At 39.7% G+C, this 25,943-nt stretch overlaps 1 protein-coding gene across 10 annotated transcripts in view; it reads right to left on the reverse strand.

Moving 5' to 3' along the window:
* MRPL39 (mitochondrial ribosomal protein L39) overlaps positions 1 to 25,943 on the reverse strand; it is a 235,389-nt gene that overhangs the window by 111,197 nt on the left and 98,249 nt on the right. For 5 of the 10 annotated variants that reach the window (XR_010138877.1, XR_008517471.2, XR_008517469.2 and 2 more), the window contains 3 exons: positions 8,099 to 8,208; positions 7,039 to 7,155; positions 3,732 to 3,829 (listed from right to left, as the gene is read on the reverse strand). Coding sequence is in view for 2 of the 10 variants with exons in the window: in XM_063720866.1 (XP_063576936.1) it covers positions 8,146 to 8,208 (63 nt within the window). In the remaining 8 variants the exon portion in view is untranslated. Of the gene's footprint in view, positions 1 to 3,731; positions 3,855 to 6,803; positions 7,156 to 8,098; positions 8,209 to 25,943 lie in introns of those variants that run through there. The other 5 variants (XR_010138874.1, XR_010138876.1, XR_010138875.1 and 2 more) reach the window with 4 other exon arrangements.

Genomic DNA, 25,943 nt, shown 5'->3' on the forward strand with positions numbered 1-25,943 from the left:
ATCACTAGAGGGCCTTAAAAATAGTGATGCAATCTAGCTGATATTTAAAAACAAACTTGTTCTTCAGTTAATAGGGTTGAAAAAGGAAAAAAAAATTGTTCCACATTTATTAAATGAATGAATAAATTATGCTCTCTTTATTTCTATATCATCAGCAAGTTCTTTGTGTTAATTTTAAAATATGGAATTGCTGTGTCAGCATTGAGACAAGTTGGAGAAGGAAAGCTGATTGCCTACTCCTGATTTGCTGGCATTCCTCCTCCAGGAGTCTGCACTCACTTCATGGTTTTGATATTCAAGTATAGCCTATTCATACACTATTCCCTCTGCAGAGAGGATCCTTTCTCTCCTTTTTCTGCCCAACTTTTGGTCATCCCCCAAAGAGGTCTACTAAGTAATCTACCTCGGAAAGTAGACTACATCACCTAGTTGGTGGGTGATAGCCACTAGTGCATATTTATCGACTGAGTAAAGCTAATATTTCACATCTTCTACACAAGAGGGATTTGGGATCTGATATGGTAGACTACATCACCTAGTTGGTGGATGACAGCCATAGTGCATATTTATCGACTGAGTAGAGCTAATATAGCTCACAACTTCTACACAAGAGGGATCTGGGATCTTTCTGCCCTTTCTTCTCCTCTCTCATACCCCTTCCTCCCTTTACCCCCTAAAGCAAGACAGCATTCTTAGCTGCAAATAAACTTTCCTTTGGTATAGATTGTGGCAAGAGAGTGGGCAGGTAAATTGAGATTCCCAGGGGAATCCTTGCCCCAGTCTATACCAACAGAAAGTTTATCTAGCTGTCCTCGATCTAAGTCATAACCTTTAATCCAGCTTTTATGAGTGAAAAACAATATGATATTTTGGTCCCATCTCCCTGACTCTCATGTCTACACCAAAACTGGTTCTGAATTCAGAGCAAAGAAAAGGGGTTTCTGAAATCCCTGTAAGACACAATGTGATATGTTTGGAAGACACTAAATTGGAAGTTTGAGGGCCTGGTAAACTTGACATCTAGTTGCAACTCTATCGTTAACTAGCTGTAAAACTTTAGGGCAGTCACTCAAAATCAATAACTAACACGTATTACATATCAGGCACTTGTTCAGAACTATCTACATCATTTTATTTGACCTTCAAAACAATTCTGACTTAGATACAATTATTACCTCATTTTACAAAAGAAAAACAGGGCAAAGAGAGTCAGTCTGAGCACCAGGATTTAAACCCAGAGAGCCTGACTCAAGAGCCTGACTCATCCTTCACCAGTTTTCTATTTTGCTCATCTGTAAAATATACAGGTTGGACAGACATCTTCCAACACTGAATTTCCCTGACATTTACTGCCATTACCTTTTCTGTCTTTTCAAAGATGAAATGCTCATCTTCAGTGCTCTGATTTTGACAAAATTATCTCCATTTCTGTTATTCCTCTGTGGAAGATGAAGCACCTCATCTACACTATTTACTTTTGCAAGTCATTCGTGGATAGCACACTGTTTAGCTTGATGATTATCATTGAGTGTTTGCCACCCTCTTAAAATGAATGTAAAGTTAATTTAATCCACAAGTCTGAGCTACAATATTTTCCTCAATATTCGTCACTTCAAATTTGTCTCTTGTCAGAAACTGATGACTCTTAAATCAAATTCTACATTTTTGAAATACTGAAGCTTCAACTATTCTCTCTCCAGCTCCTCTTTCTCTTCCAAGTACAACCTTCAATTAGAAGAATCTATTGACACCCTACATTTAGTTTCCCACCCCAGACTTCAAAGTGACCAGATGCACGTTGCACTTTACTTCCTGTTACTGTCATTTGTTTTCATGTGAGATACATGCTGACTTTGTCCAACTATAATTATTTGCAACCCTAGTCACATACTCCTAACCAATTGTTTTGTTCAATATTATTCAAGTTCTTCACTCAACTTTTTGTTATATGACGAAGTCGGTTGATGAGTTTTGCAGACTCTTCATCCCAGTTTAGACATGACCATGAAAAATCAGCACATCTCATGAATGGCCACCTTGAGTTGGCTATGGGCCATCCATAACCCTCACCTTCAGAGCTGCCATCACAATTCTTGACCTCCTGGAAACTGTAGCATACTCCTCCTCCAGTCCAATATCCATTGGTCCTTCTTTTTATTTGTGAGTTAGAAAGTGTACCTTATTTTTTGAAGGTACAGATTCACACACATGAGATGAACCAGGGAACTGATGGATAGCACTACTGAGTTCTGATTGGTTTTTTAATCTAATAATAACTTTCTTTAATTGACAAATCATAGTTGTACACATTTACGGGGTATAATGTGATGTTTTGATATGTGTATAGCATGTGGAATAATTAACTCAAGCTAATTACCATATCCATCATTTCACCTACGTATCATTTTTCATGATGAGATATTTGAAACTTATGCTCTCATTTTCTAATATGTAAGACATTCTTATTGACTTATTGACACCTTGGTGTGCCACAAATTTCAAAATCATGTTTTTTTTGTTTTGCAATATTTTCTCAATCGACATTAATTTTTAATACACTAATAACAGGATCTTCTTGGTTTTTATTTCCTTCTGACTAAACCATCATGCCGAATTTCCTCTAATGTACATAATGGTCAGTAAAAATAGCTAATACATGTTTACCAAAGACATGTACTAGAATATTTAACATAGCACTACTCATAAGTGCTCCAAACTGGAAACTACTCAAATGCCTGTCAATAGTGCAATGGGATAAATAGATTGTGGTATATTCACACAATGTAATATAATAAGAATGAACAAGCTTAAGTACATGCAACCATAAGGATGAATCTCACAGACATTGAGACATTGGAGTGAAGGAGGCCTGACACAAAAGAATAAAACTCCCTGCTTCCATTTCTATAAAAGATAAAACAAGAGGCTGGATGGGGTGGCTCACACCTGTAGTCCCAGCAGTTTGGGAGGCCAAGGCGGGTGGATCACCTGAGGTCAGGAGTTCAAGACCAGCCTGACCAACATGGAGAAACCCCGTCTCTACTAAAAATACAAAATTAGTAGGGCATGGTGATGCATGCCTGTAATCCCAGCTACTTGGAAGGCTGAAGCAGGAGAATCACTTGAACCCAGTAGGTGGGGATTGCGGTGAGCCAAGATTGTGCCATTGTACTCCAGCCTGGGCAAAAAGAGTGAAACTCTATGCCCCCCCCCCCAAAAAAAGTGAAGGCAAATCAATGCTGTTGGGAGTCAGGATGGTGGTTACTCCTGAGGTTTTGGGATAGTGCCCAGAAGGAACAAAAGTGGTCTCTAGGTACTGGACATGTTGTGTTCTTCATCTGAATGCTGATTACATGAAAGTAATCAGTTTGCAAAAACTCAGTGAATTCTACACTTTAGGAAATGTACATTTTCTGTATACATTTTAGGCTTTAATTTTAAAAGTTTAATAAACTAAATAAAAACAAAATAAGACAAAAGTTCCCATCATCACTAATCATCAGAGAAATGCAAATCAAAACCACAATGAGATATCAACTCACACCAGTCAGAATAGCTATTATTAAAAAGTCAAGGGCCAGGTACAGTGGCTGATGCCTGTAATCCCAGCACTTTGGGAGGCCAAGGCGGGCAGATCACCTGAGGTCGGGAGTTCGAGACCAGCCTGACCAACATGGAGAAACCCTGACTCTACTAAAAATACAAAATTATCCAGGCGTGGTGGTGCATACCTGTAATACCAGCTACTTGGGAGGCTGAGGCAGAAGAACTGCTTGAACCTGGGAGGTGGAGGTTGCGGTGAGCCGAGATCGCGTCATTGCACTCCAACCTGGGCAACAAGAGTGAAACTCCATCTCAAAAAAAGAAAAAAAAAAAAAAAGTCAAAAAGCAACAGATGTTGGCGAGGCTGTGGAGAAAAGGGAATGCTTATATACTGTTTGTGGGAACGTAAGTTAGTTCAGCCACTGTGTAAAGCTGTTTGGAGATTTTTCAAATAACTTAGAACCACCATTCAAGCCAAAAATCCTATTACTCGGTATATATCCAATGCAAAACATCATTGTACCAAAAAGACACATGCACTCATATGTTCATCACAGCACAATTCACAATAACAAAGACATGGATTCAACTTAGGTGCCCACCAACGGTGGCTTGGATGAAGAAAATGTGGTACATATACACCATGGAATACTATGCACCCATAAAAAAGAAAAATAATGTCCTTTGCAGCAACACAGATGCAGCTAGAGGCCATTATCCTAAGCAAATTAACATAGGAGCAGAAAACCAAATACCACGTTCTCACTTGTAAGTGGGAGCTGAACTTTGGGCACTCATAGACATAAAGATGGTAACAATAGACACCAGGAATTACATGATGTGGGAGGGAGGGAAGAAAAGATTGAAAATCTTTTGAGTACTATTCTCAGTACCTCGGTGATAGGATCATTTGTACCCCAAACCTCAGCATCATACAATATACTCAGGTAACAAACTATTAGTTAATCTTCATTAAGTACTTGCTTTTTACCAGGTGATATTTATCCATGTAATTTTTATGTGCTAACTCATTTAATCTATAGTAATGGAACCCAGAATTCTAGTACAGACAATCTGATGCTGTTCTCTGGAGCAGAGTATTGGTTTAAATGTTGGCTCAGTTCATTTCTAGGTATTTTGTTTTATTTTTTCTGGGTTTTGTTCTTTTGTTTTCACTTTGTTATTTCTCAGTTTACTTTTTATAAAATGAAGGTGATAATAGTAGCTACTTCATAGATTAGTGGCAAGGATTAAACATGAAAATACTTATAAAGTACTTACCATAATGCCTAAAACATAGTAAGTGCTCAATAAATCTTTACTAAATTATAGTTTCTGTCTTATCTTGCCTAGAAATATGCATCTTTTGTAAACAGAAGCATTGCAAAATAGTCCACAAGCTCTTTCACATTCATATATTAGAAACTAAATCAAAGAGAGCAGCATATCATGTTCCACACAGGAATGAAAGAATTAATTTTGCACTAGAGAAGAATATCATCCTAACAAGTGAAGATGGTGATTAGATAATGGTAAGAATGCAGGCAGACAAATTTAAAACAACGAAAATATACATCTTGGTTATCAGCATAAGGTTTTCTGGAAAAAAAAAATCAAGAGAAAGGAATAAGTGCAATTATGATCCTCTCTGAATCCTGACACTTGTGACAGCTGTGTATTTTCACATGCATCACAGAAGTATGTATGTAGTGTTGACTGCTGACTTAGAGGCAGGATGCCTAGATTCAAAACATGGCTACTTATAGCACCTGGGAAAATCACTTCCTTCTTCCTCAGTTTTCTCACTGGCATGATAAGGATGATTTTAATAGTACCCACCTTGTAATTGAAGGTTTTAAGCAGTTAATATTTGTAAATGACTTTGAATGCTTAGCATATAGAAAGCATTAATAGCTAGCAATAAAATATAATAAGTTAAATATCCAGCCGGGCGTGGTGGCTCACGCCTGTAGTCCCAGCACTTTGGGAGGATGAGGCGGGTGCATCACCTGAGGTCAGGAGTTCGAGACCAGCCTGACCAATATGGTGAAACCCTTTCTCTACTAAAAATACAAAAATTAGCTGGGAGTGGTGGCATGCTCCTGTAGTCCCAGCTACTCAGGAGGCTGAGGCAGAAGAATCGCTTGAACCCGGAGGCAGAGGTTGCAGTGAGCCGAGATCGCGCCACTGCACTCCAGCCTGAGTGACAGAACAAGACTCTTTCTCAAAAAAAAAAAAAAAAAAAAAAAATCCAAGGTTTACTCTGGACAAAATTATAAATTCAAAATTCTGTTCAATTTTTCCTAATTTTCTTCAAAGTGCACCCACCTCTTTCTCTCCAGGACTCGAATGCACACAACCTAGCCCCTGGTAATTCAAAACCCTCCCTGAAAAATACTCCATCTAGACCAGGCTTCTCCCCATCATAGATCCTCTCCTTTGAATCTTTACAAAATTTGCTTGTGTTATGTTTCATTTCACTTAATGTAAAAAAAAGTAATCCTTTCTAATAGGTAATAATGAGTGAATTTTTTCAGTTAACATTTCTGATTTTAACAGAGCCTTCTGAATTCTGCTTTAAGCCTAGTGAAGTGACACAGTGGTATAAACTTCCAGCACTATATTTGCCAACTGAGAGATGTTTTCAATCAGAAAAATACTGTCATTCTCAATCACAGCAATTATATGACTGTCCACTCTACTCTCAATATTTAGGAGCTGTAAATTGCAAAACAGAAAATAATTAGAGAATTACTTTACTAAATTATACTTTACTAAACTATAATTTAGTAAAAATAAGTAGAGAATTTTCTACTCTTTCATGTCCAAATAAAGGGGAAAAATGGAGAACTAAAAGATGGAATATGTTTTGATTCTTCTGTTGGATTTTAATTTCCCCTGGGAATGGCCAGGAAGCTGCTATGTGCAAGCCATCCTCCTCTATTTTGAAAAACTCTGTATTTCCCAATACTCTGTAAGCCAATGAGATAGTTTCTTCCCCAACCCCCACCTTGAATTTCCCTTATTGATTCCAGGGGCAACCACATGGTACACATGCATATATGTACACAAGTGTGCACACTCCAATGAACACATATAGATAGGCTGCATTGCCATCCCTATGCCAGCATATAGCATATTTCCTCAAATTAAAAAAAAAAAAAACTAGTTCTGATGCCCCAAAATGCAGAATCTGAACCTCAGTGGTAGCCTTGAAATTACAAAAAAAAAAAGAAAGTAATTAAAAACAGAGACCAGTCTCAGTTACAGAATCTCAAGTTTTATTGATAACACAATGTATAGGCATCACAGAAGTAAATAAAGTGGGCCGTTTCTGGTGACTCATGCCTATAATTCCAGAATTTTGGGAGGCCAAGGCAAGAGAATTGCTTGAGGCCAGAAGTTCAAGACCAACTTGGGAAACATAGTGAGATCCTGTCTCTACAAAAAAAAAAAAAAAAAAAATTAAAAATTAGCCAGGCTGGTGGCTCGCACCTGTAGTCCCAGCTACTCAGGAGGCTGAGGCAGGAGGATTGCTTGAGTCCAAGAGGTCAAGGCTGCAGTGAACTGGATTGTACCACTGCACTGCAGCCTAGGTGACAGAGTGAGACCCTGTTTCAAAAAAAAAAAAAATGTAAGTAAAGTAACATCCCAAGCTCTGTTTAGAAGACCAGCTACCCCTGTAGTGGTATGCTGTTGCAACCAACTGAATAACTCACTTAATCTGCACTTGTACTTTAGTGCAAAATGGCAGTGGGAGTGTAATCAGTAGACAGAAGTGAGTCTTTGACTGTAGGAAATTATTGAGTGGTGGTTAACCCCAAAGGTCCAAACCCCCGACCTTCTCCCTCCAAAGGCATCTGGCCTGCTGAACATTGGCAATGGCATAGACCCATTAGGGTTTAACACCCTCCCACTGGATCAGGGTGTTCCAGGCATTTTCTGGCACTGGATATTCCCCCCAAACAGCAGCATCAATACATCCAGATAGAACCAATGCCAGCTTTTCCTAGAACACACATACCAGTCACGGGACGGGGAAGGAATGTAAATTCTTGCCATCATAAAATCACAAAAAGATGACTGGGAAACATTCTAAAGATTGGTTTCAAGCTGTATCTGATGGTGTAAACCTGCACTAATTAATGACTCAGAAAGTCTCAGATACAAGTGATTGCTCATGCACGAAAAAGTATTTCCAAGGGAGCTGAATCCATTGAGACTGAAGAATAGATCAGGACATCCAACATAGATCTTTCTGCTTCCTTTGATCTCTGGGCAGAAAGGACTGTTTAACACACTTTTTAAGCTTCTTCAATATTTGGGAATTCTTATAGATAACCTACACGTGGGTACCCTCTAGTCACTAGATTCTTCAATTCCCCAGTGTGGCCGGGTGGGCTTATTAGACAAGAGCCAAATGTTATCAGTCTCACATAGCACAGTCCAATGCCTCCACACTGACCAAGCGGTCTGTCTTGCTCAGCCTCCTAATTCCTACCGGCAGAAGTCCACAAGTCCTCCTTGGCCCCACTCACCACATTTACACACAAACCTTGGTGTCTTCCACACATTTGCTCTTCAATCCAACCAAAAACAGTCTCACTCTTTCGTGGATGTCTGCACCGTGAAGAGAAGTACAGGATAGGACTCTGGCTGCTGAACCTTTGCAGAAAAGAAAAAATCGAGTTGAATTTCTGCACACCCACAGCTCAAGGCAGTACTGCCCATGACCTGGAAAAGAAGTCCCCCTGTTCTGCACCCTGTGCTCACTCTAGCCCGCTTTCTGCCACACTCCACACCAGAAAGCAAGAAGCTTATGGAGCCAAACTTGCCATGTGGAAGCTGTGCCTCCTTTTGTAGACCCTGCACTGGGAATCTGGACCCTAGATTTTCCTGCCCAGACATCCTTGAACCTGCTTCCAAGGCTGAAATGGAACATTTCACCAGGTGTGCCTCCTAAAAGTGGATGGCACTGGTCATTTGCTCATCCCAGGCCAGAGGAGTGGCTAAGGAGCTGCTGTATTTAAGGACTATGGACACAGCTCTGGAGTATGACCTGGAGTATCCATATACATAGAGGGAGATCTCTCTCAGTACAAGAGGTGCCTAGTGGTGGGGAGAAAAGGGGAGCAGGCAGGGTCCAGGCTCAGTTTTCCCGAAGCTGCCACATTTTATCAAAGAACTCTGAGAAGCTTGAGAGTCAAAAATTTGCACATAGCCTCCCAGGCCAATATAAAGGTATATTTGTCAAGATAAGAGAACAGAACAGATCTTATTTAACAGATTACTAGTTTGAGTTATAATTTTAAAATATTTAAATATATGGTTTGTGGGCTTCAAATCATGTACTCTTGTTCTAAAGACAATACTGGGCCAGAACTGCTGAAATGTATTTTTGCTTAATGTTATTTTCTTCAGAAACCAACTTCTGCAGGGGATCTATTTCTAGCAAGTCTCAAGTTCACAATAAAACTCTTTAAGCCTAGGGCCAACAACATTGCTCTTCAAAATAGCATGACGGACACTTCTCAAAAGAAGACACACATGCGGTCAACAAACACATGAAGAAAAGCTCAATATTACTGATCATTACAGAAACACAAATCAAAACCACAATGAAATACCATCTCACACCAATCAGAATGGCTATCATTAAAAGTCAAAAACAACAGATGCTGGTGAGGTTGTGGAGAAAAAATGAGTGCTTTTACACTGTTGGTGGGAGTGTAAATTAGTTCAACCATTGTGGAAGATAGTGTGGCAATTCCTCAAAGACCTAGAGAGAGAAATACCATTTGACCCAACAATCCCATTACTGGATATATACCCAAAGGAATATAAATCATTCATATTAAGACTAGTGCACATGTATGTTCACTGCAGTGCTATTCACAATAGCAAAGACATGGAATCAACCTAAATGTCAATCAGTGATAGACTAGATAAAGAAAATGTGGTACATATACACCATAGAAAACGACGCAGCCATAAAAAGGAATGACATCATGTCCTTTGCAGGAACATGGATGGAGCTGGAGGCCATTATCCTTAGCAAATTAATGCAGGAATAGAAAACCAAATACTGCATGTTCTCACTTATAAGTGGGAGCTAAATAATGAGAACAAATGGACACATGGAAGGGAACAACACACACTGGGGCCTGTCAGAAGGTGGGGGGTGAGAGGAGGGAGGGCATCAAGGAGAATAGCTAATGGGTGCTGGGCTTAATACCTAGGGGATGGAATGATCTGTGCAGCAAACCACCATGGCACACGTTTACCTATGTAACAAACCTGCACATCCTGCACATGTACCCCTGAACTTAAATTTTTAAAAAATAAAATAAAAACATAAAAGTAACAGGATTAAAAAAAATAGCATGATGCCCAGTAAGCACCATTTCCATCAATCCTGATACGTGATGTGCCTCAGGCAATCTCCAGTACTCAATCCTGAATTGGCCATATTCTCTGCTAACCCAACCCTTGTGTCACATTCTAAGACTCCCCTGATATCAAATGCAATTGAATAAAATAAATTCCCATTGTGCTGTGCATCACACAAACATAGATTGACAGGAATAAAATGAATAATCATGTCCACTTTCCACTCCTGCTTACTCCCATGGAGGAGCATTATGTTATTTAAAATCTTAATAAAGTCCCAGTTTATTATGAAGCTCAAGGTAACAAGTAAGAAAGAAATACTAAAAAGGCTAGCTGAGTGGATTTACACTAGAAAGAGCAGAGATATGCTAGAGACATGAAATGATGAATTGGAAAGGAAGCAGGAGAATATGAGAAAAACAACTTGAGAGACAGAATTTGGGGATGGGGTCTGGGCAGAGTTGGGAGTGAGAGAGGAGGGAGATTTGGGAGCAGCTGCCACGTGTATGAACTATTGAGAAAGACATGCTGTAGTGGATTAAAGATGGCCATAAACATTGCTACTACATCCACCAAGAGGGAGAGTGTCGGTCCATTCCTGCTGCTATAACAAAGTACTTTAGACTGAGTAGTTTATACACAACAGAAATTTATTTCTCACAGTTCTAGAAGGTGGAAAGTCCAAGATCAAGATGCTGGCAGATTTAATGTTTGGCAAAGGCCCATTCCTTATAGACAGTGTCTTCTTTCATGGGAAGGAAGGGACAAATGCTGTGTCCTCACATGAGGAAAGGTGGAAGAAAGGGAACATGGCTTTTCTTCAACCTCTTTTATAAGAGAAATAACCCCACAAAGTGCCACCTTCATAACAATCATTTTCCAGAAGGGCCTACCTTTTAATACTGTCACATTGGGTCTCAGATTCCCACATAAATTTTGGAGGGACACATTCAGACCATAGCAGAGAGTATCCCTCAACTCCTTTAACTCTGAGGAGTTAAATTTGCTTTGGCCAATAGATCGTGAGGGAAGTGATGATATGTAACTTCTGAAAGTGGGCCTAAAGAGATCTGAAGGTGCCTTTTTCATGTACTTGGAAGACTCCCTCTTACTGAGCTCCCATGCTGTGAGAAGCCCAAGCCTCGTTGAGTAGCCATAGTAAGGAAAACTGAGACATTCTGATGGACAATCTCAGTTGTGCTCCTGGCTGCCAACTGCCAACCATGGGAATGAGCCATCTTGGGTGTTCCAGCCCAAATGAGCCTCCAAAAGACTGAGCCCCAGCCAACTGCACAAGAACTGAAATCACCCAATTGATCTTATCAACCCACAGAATTGCACTAGATAATAGCCAGTGATGATATTTTCAGTCACTGATTTGAGGGTGGTTTGCTACACAGCAATAGATAATGAAAAGATGGGGAAAGAGGATTTTAAGACATTTCACTTGGCATTATGGATATATTCTCTTTATTGTGTGTTCTCAAGAGATTATAAGAAAATTAATTTCCTTTTCAATTATTTCTGCACATCAGCTTAGTGTTGCGATGAAGTGGATAAAGACACATAGATTTCTTATGGAATATACATGTAATGCCAACCAGAAGTTCTGAAATAATTAGCACAGAAATCATGCTTTTCATACACATGCAATAAAATCTAGATTTTCATGCTAACATTCAAAAGAATTTTTTTAAAAATACAGCAAAGTTAAAAAGAAAATATGTCTTGGGGAAAAATCTCCAATGACTCATAAAATTTGAAATAACTAAAAATTGTCAAAATTCCATGGCTAGCTCCATATTTCTCTCCAAAAACTACTACCCACCAACCCTTTAACTGTAAACCATGTAGAAACTAAGGATCTCCAAATGGTATACTATCCTTAACAAAACACCCAGGTTCAGCATCTAGACCTACTATAAATATCTATTAACAAAACCTGGGCTCCTCAGCATGTCAGTCTCTCAAAGAACCACATGTTAACATATTTGAGAGAAGTTTAAAGCACTCAGACAGCCATCCCATTCTAGTTGAGGTGACCATCGTACACTGTGGGATTCCTTCCTCTCTAACCAATCATTTTGGCTTGGAAATACCCACAGCTGCTGTGAGTCAGTTCTCTTTAACAACAATATGCAATGCTGCCACGTTTGGATTGAGTGGGGTTGTTACTTTCTATATGCAATTCAGATCTTTGGCATACTTGCATCCTAGACTATCCCACCTACATGGTTTAAAGATATTTAACTTTAGTCATAGCAGAGCCAGATAAGCATTTAGCCACACTGTATTAGTTCATTTTCATGCTGCTAATAAAGACATACCCAAGACTGGGTAATTTATAAAGGAAAGAGGTTTAATTGATTCACAGTTCCTCATGGCTGAAGAGTCCTCAGGAAACTTACATCATGGCAGAAAGGGAAGCAAACATGTCCTTCTTTACATGGCAACAGAAAGGAGAAGTGCAGAGTGAAGCTGGGGAAGCCTTTATAAAACCATCAGATCTTGTGAGAACTCGCTATCATGAGAACAGCATGGAGATTTGGGTGCGGACACAGCCAAACCACATCCTTCCACCCCTGGCCCATCCCAAATCTCATGTCCTCACATTTCAAAACCAATCATGCCTTCCCAATAGTCCCCAAAGTCTTAACTCATTTCAGCATTAACTCAAAAGACCACAGTCCAATGTCTCATCTAAAAAAATGAAAAGACATACCAGAGACTGGGTAAGACTGGGTAAGACTGGGTAACTTATAAAGGAAAGAGGTTGAATTGACTCACAGTTCCACATCACTGGGGAGGCCTCACAATCATGGTGGAAGGTAATGAGTGAGCAAAGCCACACCTTACATGGCAGCAGGCAATGGAGCTTGTGCAGGGGAACTCCCACTTATAAAACCATCATACCTAGTGAGAATTATTCACTACCACGAGAACAGTATATGGGAAACAGCCCCATTATTCAATTGTCTCCACCTGCCCCCATCCTTGACACTTGGGAATTATTACAATTTAAGGTGAGATTTGGGTGGGGACACAGCCAAACCATATCACACATCTTCTTTCAAGCAGAGATTGTGGGTTTAAGGCTGAATCAATGTATTTGTCCACCCATCAGATGAACTACTTGGTGGTATTACAGAAAACCTAATCTCTCTTCTCCATGAGCAGAATGGCTGCATCCCCAACTCCAGAGGTTCTAGATCCTGACCCAAACTTCATGGTCCACAGGAATCAGCTGGAGTTTAGAAGATCCAGACACTGCCTCATATACTGATTTCTGCAAAAATGAACTAATCATTTCCTCTGTCACCTCCAGGAAAGCACCATCAATAGCTGGATCACATGTAATCCAACCACAAACTGAACTATCTCTTTGAATGGTAGAAACACCTCAATGCATAATGTAGGCTTTAACTAGAATCTTAAACACGGTACCAGAATAAGGCTACTAATTTGGTTCCTCTTCAAATCAATTTTATTTAAATATTTGTTCAACATTCTCTTAGCAGGAATATGGAGATATTAAATTTCCATTCTCAAAAATTATATAAAACATATATATAGTGTGTAGTGTGTTTTATTTAAATGAGAAAATTTATTTAAAAAATATATGAAACCATTTGCTATGTAAATAAAGTAAACCACATGTTCCTGGTAAACTGCACTACAGTGTGCCTTAATTGGGCAACATGTATAAAGCCATCATTCATATTAGAGGTTCAATCAAGAAGTCCAACAACTGACATAACTCAAGTTTGTCACCTGCTGTATCAGTTAGGATTGCATTTGATTGAGTGGCTTAATTATACTATACTGGCTTTTTTAAAATTACAAAGAGACTATGTACAGAGTGGTTTAAATTATTAAAGTATTGTGGTTAATCCCAGTCTCCCCACTGACTTGTACTAAATATTTGCCCTGCTCTGTTTCCCAAGAGGCTGACCTTCATGGGCAGCTTTACTCAAGATCTTCTGCCCTCTGGCTTAGGTGATGAAATGGTTAGGCTTTGTGTCCCTACCCAAATCTCATCGTGAATTGTAATCCCCAGGTATTCAGGGAGAGACCTGGTGGGAAATGATGGGATTATGGGGGTTGTTTCCCCCATGTTATTCTCATGATAGTCAGTGAATTCTCACGAGATATGGATGGCTATAGTGTTTGGCAAGTTCCTCCTTCGCCCACTGTTCTCTCTCCTGCCGCCCTGTGAAGAAGGTCCTTGCTTTCCCTTTGCCTTCAGCCATAATTTTAAGTTTCCTGTGGCCTCCCTAGCCATGTGGAATTGTGAGTCAATTAAACCTCCTTCCTTTATAAATTACCCAGTCTCAGGTAGTATTTTATAGCAGTGTAAGAATGGGCTAATAGAGGTGGGAAGAGAAAGGATCACATATTGATCTCCCATAGTGTCTTCCCCACCACTCCCATGCCTCCTGACCTTATTGGCACAGCTGTAATTCCGGCAATTACTTTCTTTTATAGCCACAAGTTATATGAGGCAGCCCCTCTTCTCTGACTCAAGTTCTTGCTGGCTCCAGTGAACACTGTTTCCTTCCTTAATCCTTCTCACTTCCCAGCATTTCTAGTCCTTGGGTGTTGTATCATTTCTTGTTAGTTCCTATAATGGTTAATTTTATGCATATATTTGGTTGCGCCATGGGATGCCCAGGTATTTGGTCAAACTTTATTCCAGGTTTTCTGTGAAGGTGTTTCTGGATGAGATTAATGTTTAAATCAGTAAACTGTGTAAAGTGGATGATCCTCCATAATGTGGGTGGCTCTCATCCAATCATTTGAAGTCCTGCATAGAACAAAAGACTGACCCTTCCCAAGGAACAGAGAATTCTCCTTCCTGACAGCCTTCAAGCTGAAATATCAGCCTTTTGTGGCTCTACAGTAGCCATCCAGGCTTTGGACTGGAACTGGGACATTGGCTCTGCAAACTTTGGATTTGCCAGCTTCCACAATTGTGTGAGCAATTCCTTATAATAAACCTCTTTTTAAAAATCTTCTATTGGTTCCATTTCTCTAGAGAACCCTGAAATATAGTTCCCTTATTCTTGTTACTATCTCTGTAAATAGTCTCTTCATTGAATTATTTTTTAAAGTGTTTTGGTCCTTCACCTGTGTCTGCCAGAACACTACATGATACGTAAGGTTTTTCTTTCGTCTTCACAATGTTCAAAGGTAGGCAATCAGGTTCAATGCAGAAGTCCACAGTGTTGCTCCTTCTGTCTCCCTATTTTGCCATCCTTGGCAAGTGACTTTCATTCTCATACTTCCAGGATACTCCATGTTCTAGAGGAATAAAATGTAAAGGGACTGAGAGCTTTCTCCTACAAGGTGTTACTCAGAAATGTAATTTCATGCCAGCACCTTGGGTGGCTGAGGTGGGAGGATCACTTGAGCTCAGAAGTGCAAGACCAGCCTGGGCAACACAGTGAGACCCTTGTCTACTAAAAATAAAAATAAAAAAATCAGCTGGGTGTGGTGGTATGCGCCTGCAGTCCCAGGTACTCAGGAGTCTAAGGTAAGATCATTTGAGCCCAGGAGATTGAGGCTGCAGTGACTTACAATAGCACTACTGCACTCCAGCCTGGACAACAGAGTGAGACCCCGTCTCTAAAAACAGCAACAACAACAAAATGTAATTTTAACCACTGCCACCTTCCCCCCAATATACTTTAGCCCATATTTTACTGTCCAAAATCATGCCCATGGGCACTCCTACCTGCAAGGGAGCTGGAGATATTGAGCATTTTGTTTTCTAGTCTTAAGATAGAGAAAGGCAAGGAATGAAGGAGCTAGTCAGAGGGTCAGATGGCTCACCCTCAATACCTGCCACATTTGCTCTTCTTGAACCTCATATCCATTTTCCTCCTATGCCACCACTGCTCTCATATGTCTTTTAACACATTTTCTTAAAAGAGAGAAAAAAACCTTTTCCCCTGAGCCAATTGCAAAATTATTTTCCTTTCTGCCATCATCCTTGACTTCTGATTCTGCATCACAAAAGCCAAAACACAAATTCTTCTGTCACAGCAGCCCCCTTCAAAGGATACAGAGAGAACATGATGGACCACAGAAACCAGAATCTTCTTAGCAGGTAGAAGGAAATGAAAGTCTAGGAACACACAGACATTAATACTTTGCATGCCATTTTATCTGGTTTCAGAATTTCAGCTGCTGACAACTGCCAGCTCCAGACAACTATCAAGTGTCTGGTCTTAGAGCTGGTGACACCACCTATAGTTACGTTATATAATTTGCACTTACACATCACCAAAATTCTAAACAGAAATAAAAAAATACACAATATATGTACATTTATATAATTTTTTATCTCAAAATTTCTAACATCATATGGTCACACATGGCTGCCTCACCCCCCTGAGCATCATATCCATGTTCCAGATACACTTTGTTGAATAGAGGAAGCTCTCCCCCAGTTCCTGGGAAGAGACACAAATTTGTACGTTACCAATTATTACATACTACTAACTACTTAGGGTGTGGTCTGCAGACATCTGAGTTAACTGGCACCAAAATTCCAATGGCAATTCAGTGACCCTATAATCAGCTCTCTAGGCAGTTGCTTCCTATCACTCAAGGAGTAAAAGACTACCGAAGAACAACAACAACAACAACAAAATCAGTATTCAGAGAGAAATGTAAGACAACCAGGGGAGAAAGATAGACCTTCGCTGTTGAATCATCTCTAACTTGTGATATACTTCCCAGACATCTTAGCCTTCCTTCAGTATTTCCCTCCTAGGAGCAGCCTCAATACTTAGATACTAAGATGGACAGTTCAGTGACGCTGACCTGAAATATTCTGAGGTCAGCACTACAAAAAGACTTCCTCTGTTTTCAAAGATCATTGCATTGCTTTTAATATAATGACCTAAAAGATATTTGGAAATTAGTTTAGAGAATCAGAAGCCCTTTAGAAAAGGTGATGCTCTATTTTGTAAGTAAATATATGTTGATCTTCCCATTATAAATCTTTATATCACGTTGTCTTAGTGTTTCTTAGAACGGTTGTTCTACTGAATACCAGAACATATCAAATAAGCATTCAACCTAAATAAATACTTTTGGATCATTTCTGTCAGTATTTTACATTTTCAGTCATACTTCATAAGCCTAATCACAACCTTTGAGTTCAAATAATAATATTATGAATCAATTTAACATAATGCTTTGCCAAGATGGCCAAATAGGAACAGCTCCGGTCTACAGCTCCCAGCATGAGCGACACAGAAGATGGGTGATTTCTGCATTTCCATCTGAGGTACCGGGTTCATCTCACTAGGGAGTCCCAGACAGTGGGCGCAGGACAGTGGGTGCAGTGCACCGTGCATGAGCCGAAGCAAGGCGAGGCATTGCCTCACTCGGGAAACACAAGGGGTCAGGGAGTTCCCTTTCCTAGTCAAAGAAAGGGGTGACAGATGGCACCTGAAAAATCGGGTCACTCCCACCCCACTGCGCTTTTCCAACGGGCTTAAAAAACGGTGCATATCCTGTACCTGCTCGGAGGGTCCTATGCCCACGGAGTCTCGCTGATTGCTAGCACAGCGGTCTGAGATCAAACTGCAAGGCGGCAGCAAGGCTGGGGGAGGGGAGCCCACCATTGCCCAGGCTTGCTTAGATAAACAAAGCAGCCGGGAAGCTCGAACTGGGTGGAGCCCACCACAGCTCAAGGAGGCCTGCCTGCCTCTGTAGGCTCCACCTCTGGGGGCAGGGCACAGACAAACAAAAAGACAGCAGTAACCTCTGCAGACTTAAATGTCCCTGTCTGACAGCTTTGAAGAGAGCAGTGGTTCTCCCAGCACGCAGCTGGGGATCTGAGAACGGGCAGACTGCCTCCTCAAGTGGGTCCCTGACCCCTGACCCCCAAGCAGCCTAACTCGGAGGCACCCCCCAGTAGGGGCAGACTGACACCTCACACGGCCGGGTACTCCTCTGAGACAAAACTTCCAGAGGAACGATCAGACAGCAGCATTCGCGGTTCACGAAAATCCGCTGTTCTGCAGCCACCACTGCTGGTACCCAGGCAAACAGGGCCTGGAGTCGACCTCTAGCAAACTCCAACAGACCTGCAGCTGAGGGTCCTGTCTGTTAGAAGGAAAACTAACAAACAGAAAGGACGTCCACACCAAAAACCCATCTGTACATCAACATCATCAAAGACCAAAAGTAGATAAAACCACAAAGATGGGGAAAAAACAGAGCAGAAAAACTGGAAACTCTAAAAAGCAGAGCACCTCTCCTCCTCCAAAGGAACACAGCTCCTCACCAGCAACAGAACAAAGATGGACAGAGAATGACTTTGACGAGTTGAGAGAAGAAGGCTTCAGATGATCAAACTACTCCGAGCTACAGGAGGAAATTCAAACCAAAGGCAAAGAAGTTGAAAACTTTGAAAAAAATTTAGACGAATGTATAACTAGAATAACCAATACAGAGAAGTGCTTAAAGGAGCTGATGGAGATGAAAGCCAAGGCTCGAGAACTATGTGAAGAATGCAGAAGCCTCAGGAGCCAATGCGATCAACTGGAAGAAAGGGTATCAGTGATGGAAGATGAAATGAATGAAATGAAGCGAGAAGGGAAGTTTAGAGAAAAAAGAATAAAAAGAAATGAACAAAGCCTCCAAGAAATATGGGACTATGTGAAAAGACCAAATCTACGTCTGATTGGTGTACGTGAAAGTGACGGGGAGAATGGAACCAAGTTGGAAAACACTCTGCAGGATATTATCCAGGAGAACTTCCCCAATCTAGCAAGGCAGGCCAACATTCAGATTCAGGAAATACAGAGAATGCCACAAAGATACTCCTTGAGAAGAGCGACTCCAAGACACCTAATTGTCAGATTCACCAAAGTTGAAATGAAGGAAAAAATGTTAAGGGCAGCCAGAAAGAAAGGTCGGGTTACCCACAAAGGGAAACCCATCAGACTAACAACAGATCTCTCAGCAGAAACTCTACAAGCCAGAAGAGAGTGGGGGCCAATATTCAACATTCTTAAAGAAAAGAATTTTCAACCCAGAATTTCATATCCAGCCAAACTAAGCTTCATAAGTGAAGGAGAAATAAAATACTTTACAGACAAGCAAATGCTGAGAGATTTTGTCACCACCAGGCCTGCCCTAAAAGAGCTCCTGAAGGAAGCACTAAACATGGAAAGGAAAAACCGGTACCAGCCACTGCAAAAATCATGCCAAATTGTAAAGACCATCGAGGCTAGGAAGAAACTACATCAACTAACGAGCAAAATAACCAGCTAACATCATAATGACAGGATCAAATTCGCACATAACAATATTAACTTTAAATGTAAATGGACTAAATGCTCCAATTAAAAGACACAGACTAGCAAATTGGATAAAGAGTCAAGACCCATCAGTGTGCTGTATTCAGGAAACCCACCTCACGTGCAGAGACACACATAGGCTCAAAATAAAAGGATGGAGGAAGATCTACCAAGCAAATGGAAAACAAAAAAAGGCAGGGGTTGCAATCCTAGTCTCTGATAAAACAGACTTTAAACCAACAAAGATCAAAAGAGACAAAGAAGGCCATTACATAATGGTAAAGGGATCAATTCAACAAGAGGAGCTAACTACCCTAAATATATATGCACCCAATACAGGAGCACCCAGATTCATAAAGCAAGTCCTGAATGACCTACAAAGAGACTTAGACTCCCACACAATAATAATGGGAGACTTCAACATCCCACTGTCAACATTAGACAGACCAATGAGACAGAAAGTTAACAAGGATACCCAGGAATTGAACTCAGCTCTGTACCAAGCGGACCTAATAGACATCTACAGAACTCTCCACCCCAAATCAACAGAATATACATTTTTTTCAGCACCACACCACACCTATTCCAAAATTGACCACATACTTGGAAGTAAAGCTCTCCTCAGCAAATGTAAAAGATCAGAAATTATAACAAACTGTCTCTCAGACCACAGGGCAATCAAACTAGAACTCAGGATTAAGAAACTCACTCAAAACCGCTCAACTACACAGAAACTGAACAACCTGCTCCTGAATGACTACTGGGTACATAACAAATGAAGGCAGAAATAAAGATGTTCTTTGAAACCAACGAGAACAAAGACACGACACACCAGAATCTCTGGGACACATTCAAAGCAGTGTGTAGAGGGAAATTTATAGCACTACATGCCCACAAGAGAAAGCAGGAAAGATCCAAAATTGACACCCTAACATCAAAATTAAAAGAACTAGAAAAGCAAGAGCAAACACATTCAAAAGCTAGCAGAAGGCAAGAAATAACTAAAATCAGAGCAGAACTGAAGGAAATAGAGACACAAAAAACCCTTCAGAAAATTAATGAATCCAGGAGCTGGTTTTTTGAAAGGATCAACAAAATTGATAGACCACTAGCAAGACTAATAAGAAAAGAGAGAAGAATCAAATAGATGCAATAAAAAATGATAAAGGGGATATCACCACCGATCCCACAGAAATACAAACTACCATCAGAGAATACTACAAACACCTCTACGCAAATAAACTAGAAAATCTAGAAGAAATGGATAAATTCCTCGACACATACACCCTCCCAAGACTAAACCAGGAAGAAGTTGACTCTCTGAATAGACCAATAACAGGCTCTGAAATTGTGGCAATAAGCAATAGCTTACCAACCAAAAAGAGTACAGGACCAGATGGATTCACAGCCGAATTCTACCAGAGGTACAAGGAGGAACTGGTATCATTCCTTCTGAAACTATTCCAATCAATAGAAAAATAGAAAAGGAGGGAATCCTCCCTAACTCATTTTATGAGGCCAGCATCATCCTGATACCAAAGCCTGGCAGAGACACAACCAAAAAAGAGAATTTTAGACCAATATCCTTGATGAACATTGATGCAAAAATCCTCAATAAAATACTGGCAAACCGAATCCAGCAGCACATTAAAAAGCTTATCCACCATGATCAAGTGAGCTTCATCCCTGGGATGCAAGGCTGGTTCAATATACGCAAATCAATAAATGTAATCCAGCATATAAACAGAACCAAAGACAAAAACCACATGATTATCTCAATAGATGCAGAAAAGGCCTTTGACAAAATTCAACAATCTTCATGCTAAAAACTCTCAATAAATTAGATATTGATGGGACGTATCTCAAAATAATAAGAGCTATCCATGACAAACCCACAGCCAATATCATACTGAATGGGCAAAAACTGGAAGCATTCCCTTTGAAAACTGGCACAAGACAGGGATGACCTCTCTCACCACTCCTATTCAACATAGTGTTGGAAGTTCTGGCCAGGGCAATTAGGCAGGAGAAGGAAATAAAGGGTATTCAATTAGGAAAAGAGGAAGTCAAATTGTCCCTGTTTGCAGATGACATGATTGTATATCTAGAAAACCCCATTGTCTCAGCCCAAAATCTCCTTAAGCTGATAAGCAACTTCAGCAAAGTCTCAGGATACAAAATCAATGTACAAAAATCACAAGCATTCTTATACACCAATAACAGACAAACAGAGAGCCAAATCGTGAGTGAACTCCCATTCACAATTCCTTCAAAGAGGATAAAATACCTAGGAATCCAACTTACAAGGGACATGAAGTATCTCTTCAAGAAGAACTACAAACCACTGCTCAATGAAATAAAAGAGGATACAAACAAACATTCCATGCTCATGGGTAGGAAGAATCAATATCGTGAAAATGGCCATACTGCCCAAGGTAATTTATAGATTCAATGCCATCCCCATCAAGCTACCAATGACTTTCTTCACAGAATTGGAAAAAACTACTTTAAAGTTCATATGGAACCAAAAAAGAGCCCACATCACCAAGTCAATCCTAAGCCAAAAGAACAAAGCCGGAGGCATCATGCTACCTGACTTCAAACTATACTACAAGGCTACAGTAACCAAAACAGCATGGTACTGGTACCAAAACAGAGATATAGATCAATGGAACAGAACAGAGCCCTCAGAAATAACGCCGCATATCTACAACTATCTGATCTTTGACAAATCTCAGAAAAACAAGCAATGGGGAAAGGATTCCCTATTTAATAAATGGTGCTGGGAAAACTGGCTAGCCATATGTAGAAAGCTGAAACTGGATCCCTTCCTTACACCTTATACAAAAATTCATTCAAGATGGATTAAAGACTTAAACGTTAGACCTAAAACCATAAAAACCCTAGAAGAAAACCTAGGCATTACCATTCAGGACATAGGCATGGGCAAGGACTTCATGTCTAAAACACCAAAAGCAGTGGCAACAAAAGCCAAAATTGACAAATGGGATCTAATTAAACTAAAGAGCTTCTGCACAGCAAAAGAAACTACCATCAGAGTGAACAGGCAACCTACAAAATGGGAGAAAATTTTCACAACCTACTCATCTGACAAAGGGCTAATATCGAGAATCTACAATGAACTCAAACAAATTTACAAGAAAAAAACAAACAACCCCATCAAAAAGTGGGCAAAGGACATGAACAGACACTTCTTAAAAGAAGACATTTATGCAGCCAAAAGACACATGAAAAAATGCTCATCATCACTGGCCATCAGAGAAATGCAAATCAAAACCACAATGGGATACCATCTCACACCAGTTAGAATGGCAAGCATTAAAAAGTCAGGAAACAACAGGTGCTGGAAAGGATGTGGAGAAATAGGAACACTTTTACACTGTTGGTGGGACTGTAAACTAGTTCAACCATTGTGGAAGTCAGTGTGGCAATTCCTCAGGGATCTAGAACTAGAAATACAGTTTGACCCAGCCATCCCATTACTGGGTATATACCCAAAGGACTATAAATCATGCTGCTATAAAGACACGTGCACACGTTATGTTTATTGCGGCACTATTCACAATAGCAAAGACTTGGAACCAACCCAAATGTCCAACAATGGTAGACTGGATTAAGAAAATGTGGCACATATACACCATGGAATACTATGCAGCCATAAAAAAGGATGAGTTCATGTCCTTTTTAGGGACATGGATGAAATTGGAAATCATCATTCTCAGTAAACTATCGCAAGAACAAAAAACCAAACACCGTGTATTCTCACTCATAGATGGGAATTGAACAATGAGAACACATGGACACAGGAAGGGGAACATCACACTCTGGGGACTGTTGTGGGGTGGGGGGGAGGGGGAGGGATAGCTTTAAGAGATATACCTAATGCTAAATGATGAATTAATGGGTGCAGCACACCAGCATGGCACATGTATACATATGTAACTAACCTGCACATTGTGCACATGTACCCTAAAACTTGAAGTATAATAATAATAAAATAAAATAAAATAAACATAATGCTTAATACTTATTAAATAAACAATTGTTAACGTCGTAAGCCAGATAACTTCACTTTATAAACAGGAAAGAAGCCATGCTATTGGAATCCGTACATATTCCTTCAAATCTGTACCTCAATTTATTGTTTTTATGCCTACACACTTCAACTGTTACTAAAAACCAGCTGCTTTCTGTGTATATACCATGCCGCTCCTCCTTAAATCAACTGCAGCTTCTCTTGATTAACCAATGGTAGAATGATTCACTATGTCAATAAATATTCTGAATCATAGAACAATGTAGTGGACGTGGCAGACAGCTGCTGAACATATATTAAACCTCATATGATAGTTTAAAAAGGCACGTATCCTAAAGTGCATGTCAGTCTCTGGATAGCAAAATTACAGCGATGTAGTTTTCCTCACTTGAAATTTACATTTTAATGAAAGCACTTTCATGTATTAATAGGTAAATCTTTTCAGGCCACTACCAAGACTCATTGCTTTGCAATCTCATACTGTTTTAGAGATCCTAGTCCACTACATTAAAATTGTGCTTATAAATGTTAAGCCTCCATAGTATATTTTAAACGATAGGGAAGTATTTTCTCTTTAATAGAACTAGTTTCAACATTGATAAATCATTTTTAATTCACAGGAGAAAAGGTATTATCAGAGAGCTTTCTCTCAGTTTATATAGAGGTAAGACCATTCTTAGCCTCAAATTCAAGACTGCTACCTTTCTGAATTCCAGTAGGAACTATAGTCCTACTGTAGGACTATTGACTATAGTCTTAGTTCCACCACAAGATTGATGACAACATTGCAAACAGAGCACTAACAAGTTCCTATTTTTTTGAAAAGGTAGCTGTAAACCTTCAGCACACATGCTAGATGCCAAATGCTCCCTACTGGCCAAGTCATCAATTGCAACATTGAGTGCCCCCAGTGCAAAAAACAACATGGTATCATCCAAGATCAGTAAAAGACATTGTTAATGTAGCTAGCACTTATATAGCACTTTCTTTGTGCCAGGTATTATTATAAATGCTTTACATAAACTGACTCACCTAATCCCCACAAATAACCCTGTATGGTAAGAACTACTATTGTCCCTATTTTATAGATGAGAAAACCAGGTAAAGAGAAGTTAAGTAACTCTGCTCAGGGTCAACAGCTAGAAATTAGCAGTATGTCCTCAGAATCTGTGATATTACATAATATGCTGACCTAAAGGAATATGTTCAACTATCAAGAAACTTAAAAATTCCACTGAACAAAACCTTTCAGATGAAAGAGATGTGGGAATATTAGCAAGGTAATAGATTAGATTAAGGAAAAGTAAGGAACTGCTAAACGACACACTATATTAATAAGCAAAGCATTGTGATCAGAGAATATCTAATGCAAACAGAATATCCCAATTCTGTTTGCATTAGAGATACAGGATGCAAATAATGCCTTTGATTAATATTCTCTTTAATTAATAGGAGTCCTGGGCTGTGATGAATGTTTCAAACATTGTATCTGAGAGTTCTGAAGTTGCATGAAAGACTGGGATTGATTGATAAATAACAGGCTCAATTATCCCTGTGTGATGCGCTGGCCAGCACAGCTATTCAGGAGGCAGCTCTCTGAGTTTGACCCAACTGATTTGAGCAATTATCTTGCTGTGCAGATAATGTCACAGGAATGGGAAGCTTCTGAAAGAGCAGCATGGCCTTGCTGACTCTGCAGTGGCCATGAGATAAATGCCTACAGATAAAATGACCACCTCATCTAGGTTTGCCGGAGACTTTCTCAGGCTTAGCACTGAAGTCCCACATTCCAGGAATCTCTCTTTCCTGGGAAAACTGGAACAGTTCGTCATCCTAGAGCCAGTGTTTTCTTGGCTGTGGGCGAAGTAGCTGGGGGTTGAGGCAAAGAACAGAGGCCTCAGAAAGACAGATTTATATCCCAGTTCTGCCTCTGCCACTCACAATACAATCTGGGACAAGTCACTTACCCTCTCTGAGATCTCATTTTCGCTATCTGGAATATAAGTATAATTGCCCCCATTACTTTGTCTGAAAAATAAATGAGAAACCATGAAAAGTCTCTGAAAAAGTGTCTGACATAAAATAGCTGCCCAGCAAATAGTAGGTATTCGTACTATATTCCAGGAATTATAAAATCAAACCGTAACTATATAAGCAACTCTGTCTAGACAGGGTTTTTTTTTTATTTTCTTGAAGTGGGAGGGGGGTGCATTTATGATAATGATTATTTCAGCTTTTAGAAAGTCAATTCATTTAATGGGATTTATTTATCAAAAAGCCGTGTTGACTCATGCCCAATGGTTGTAAGATCACGTTCTTTCAAAACTCTATTTATGAGTAAAATTCAAATAGTCTTTTCTAAAGTTAATATTTAAGAATGCATTTACATTTGAAAAAATTGAAAAAATGAAGACAGCACTTTCATTTCAGTAAAATTTTAGGAAGATAAAGGTCTGTGGAAACAAAATTATTCAAAATGTCCAATTACCTCAGTTACACTATAAGGTTCTTAAACTAACCTGGGTTTTTATCTAACAAAACTCTGGTTTATACTAAGTATGTTTTAAAATTTTACTTAGAAGAGAATCAGTACATAATCCATATTCTTTAATATGGCCAGCTATGATAGGTTT

Source organism: Pongo abelii, chromosome 22 (assembly GCF_028885655.2).
Source record: "Pongo abelii isolate AG06213 chromosome 22, NHGRI_mPonAbe1-v2.0_pri, whole genome shotgun sequence".
Classification (NCBI taxonomy): Eukaryota; Metazoa; Chordata; class Mammalia; order Primates; family Hominidae; genus Pongo; species Pongo abelii.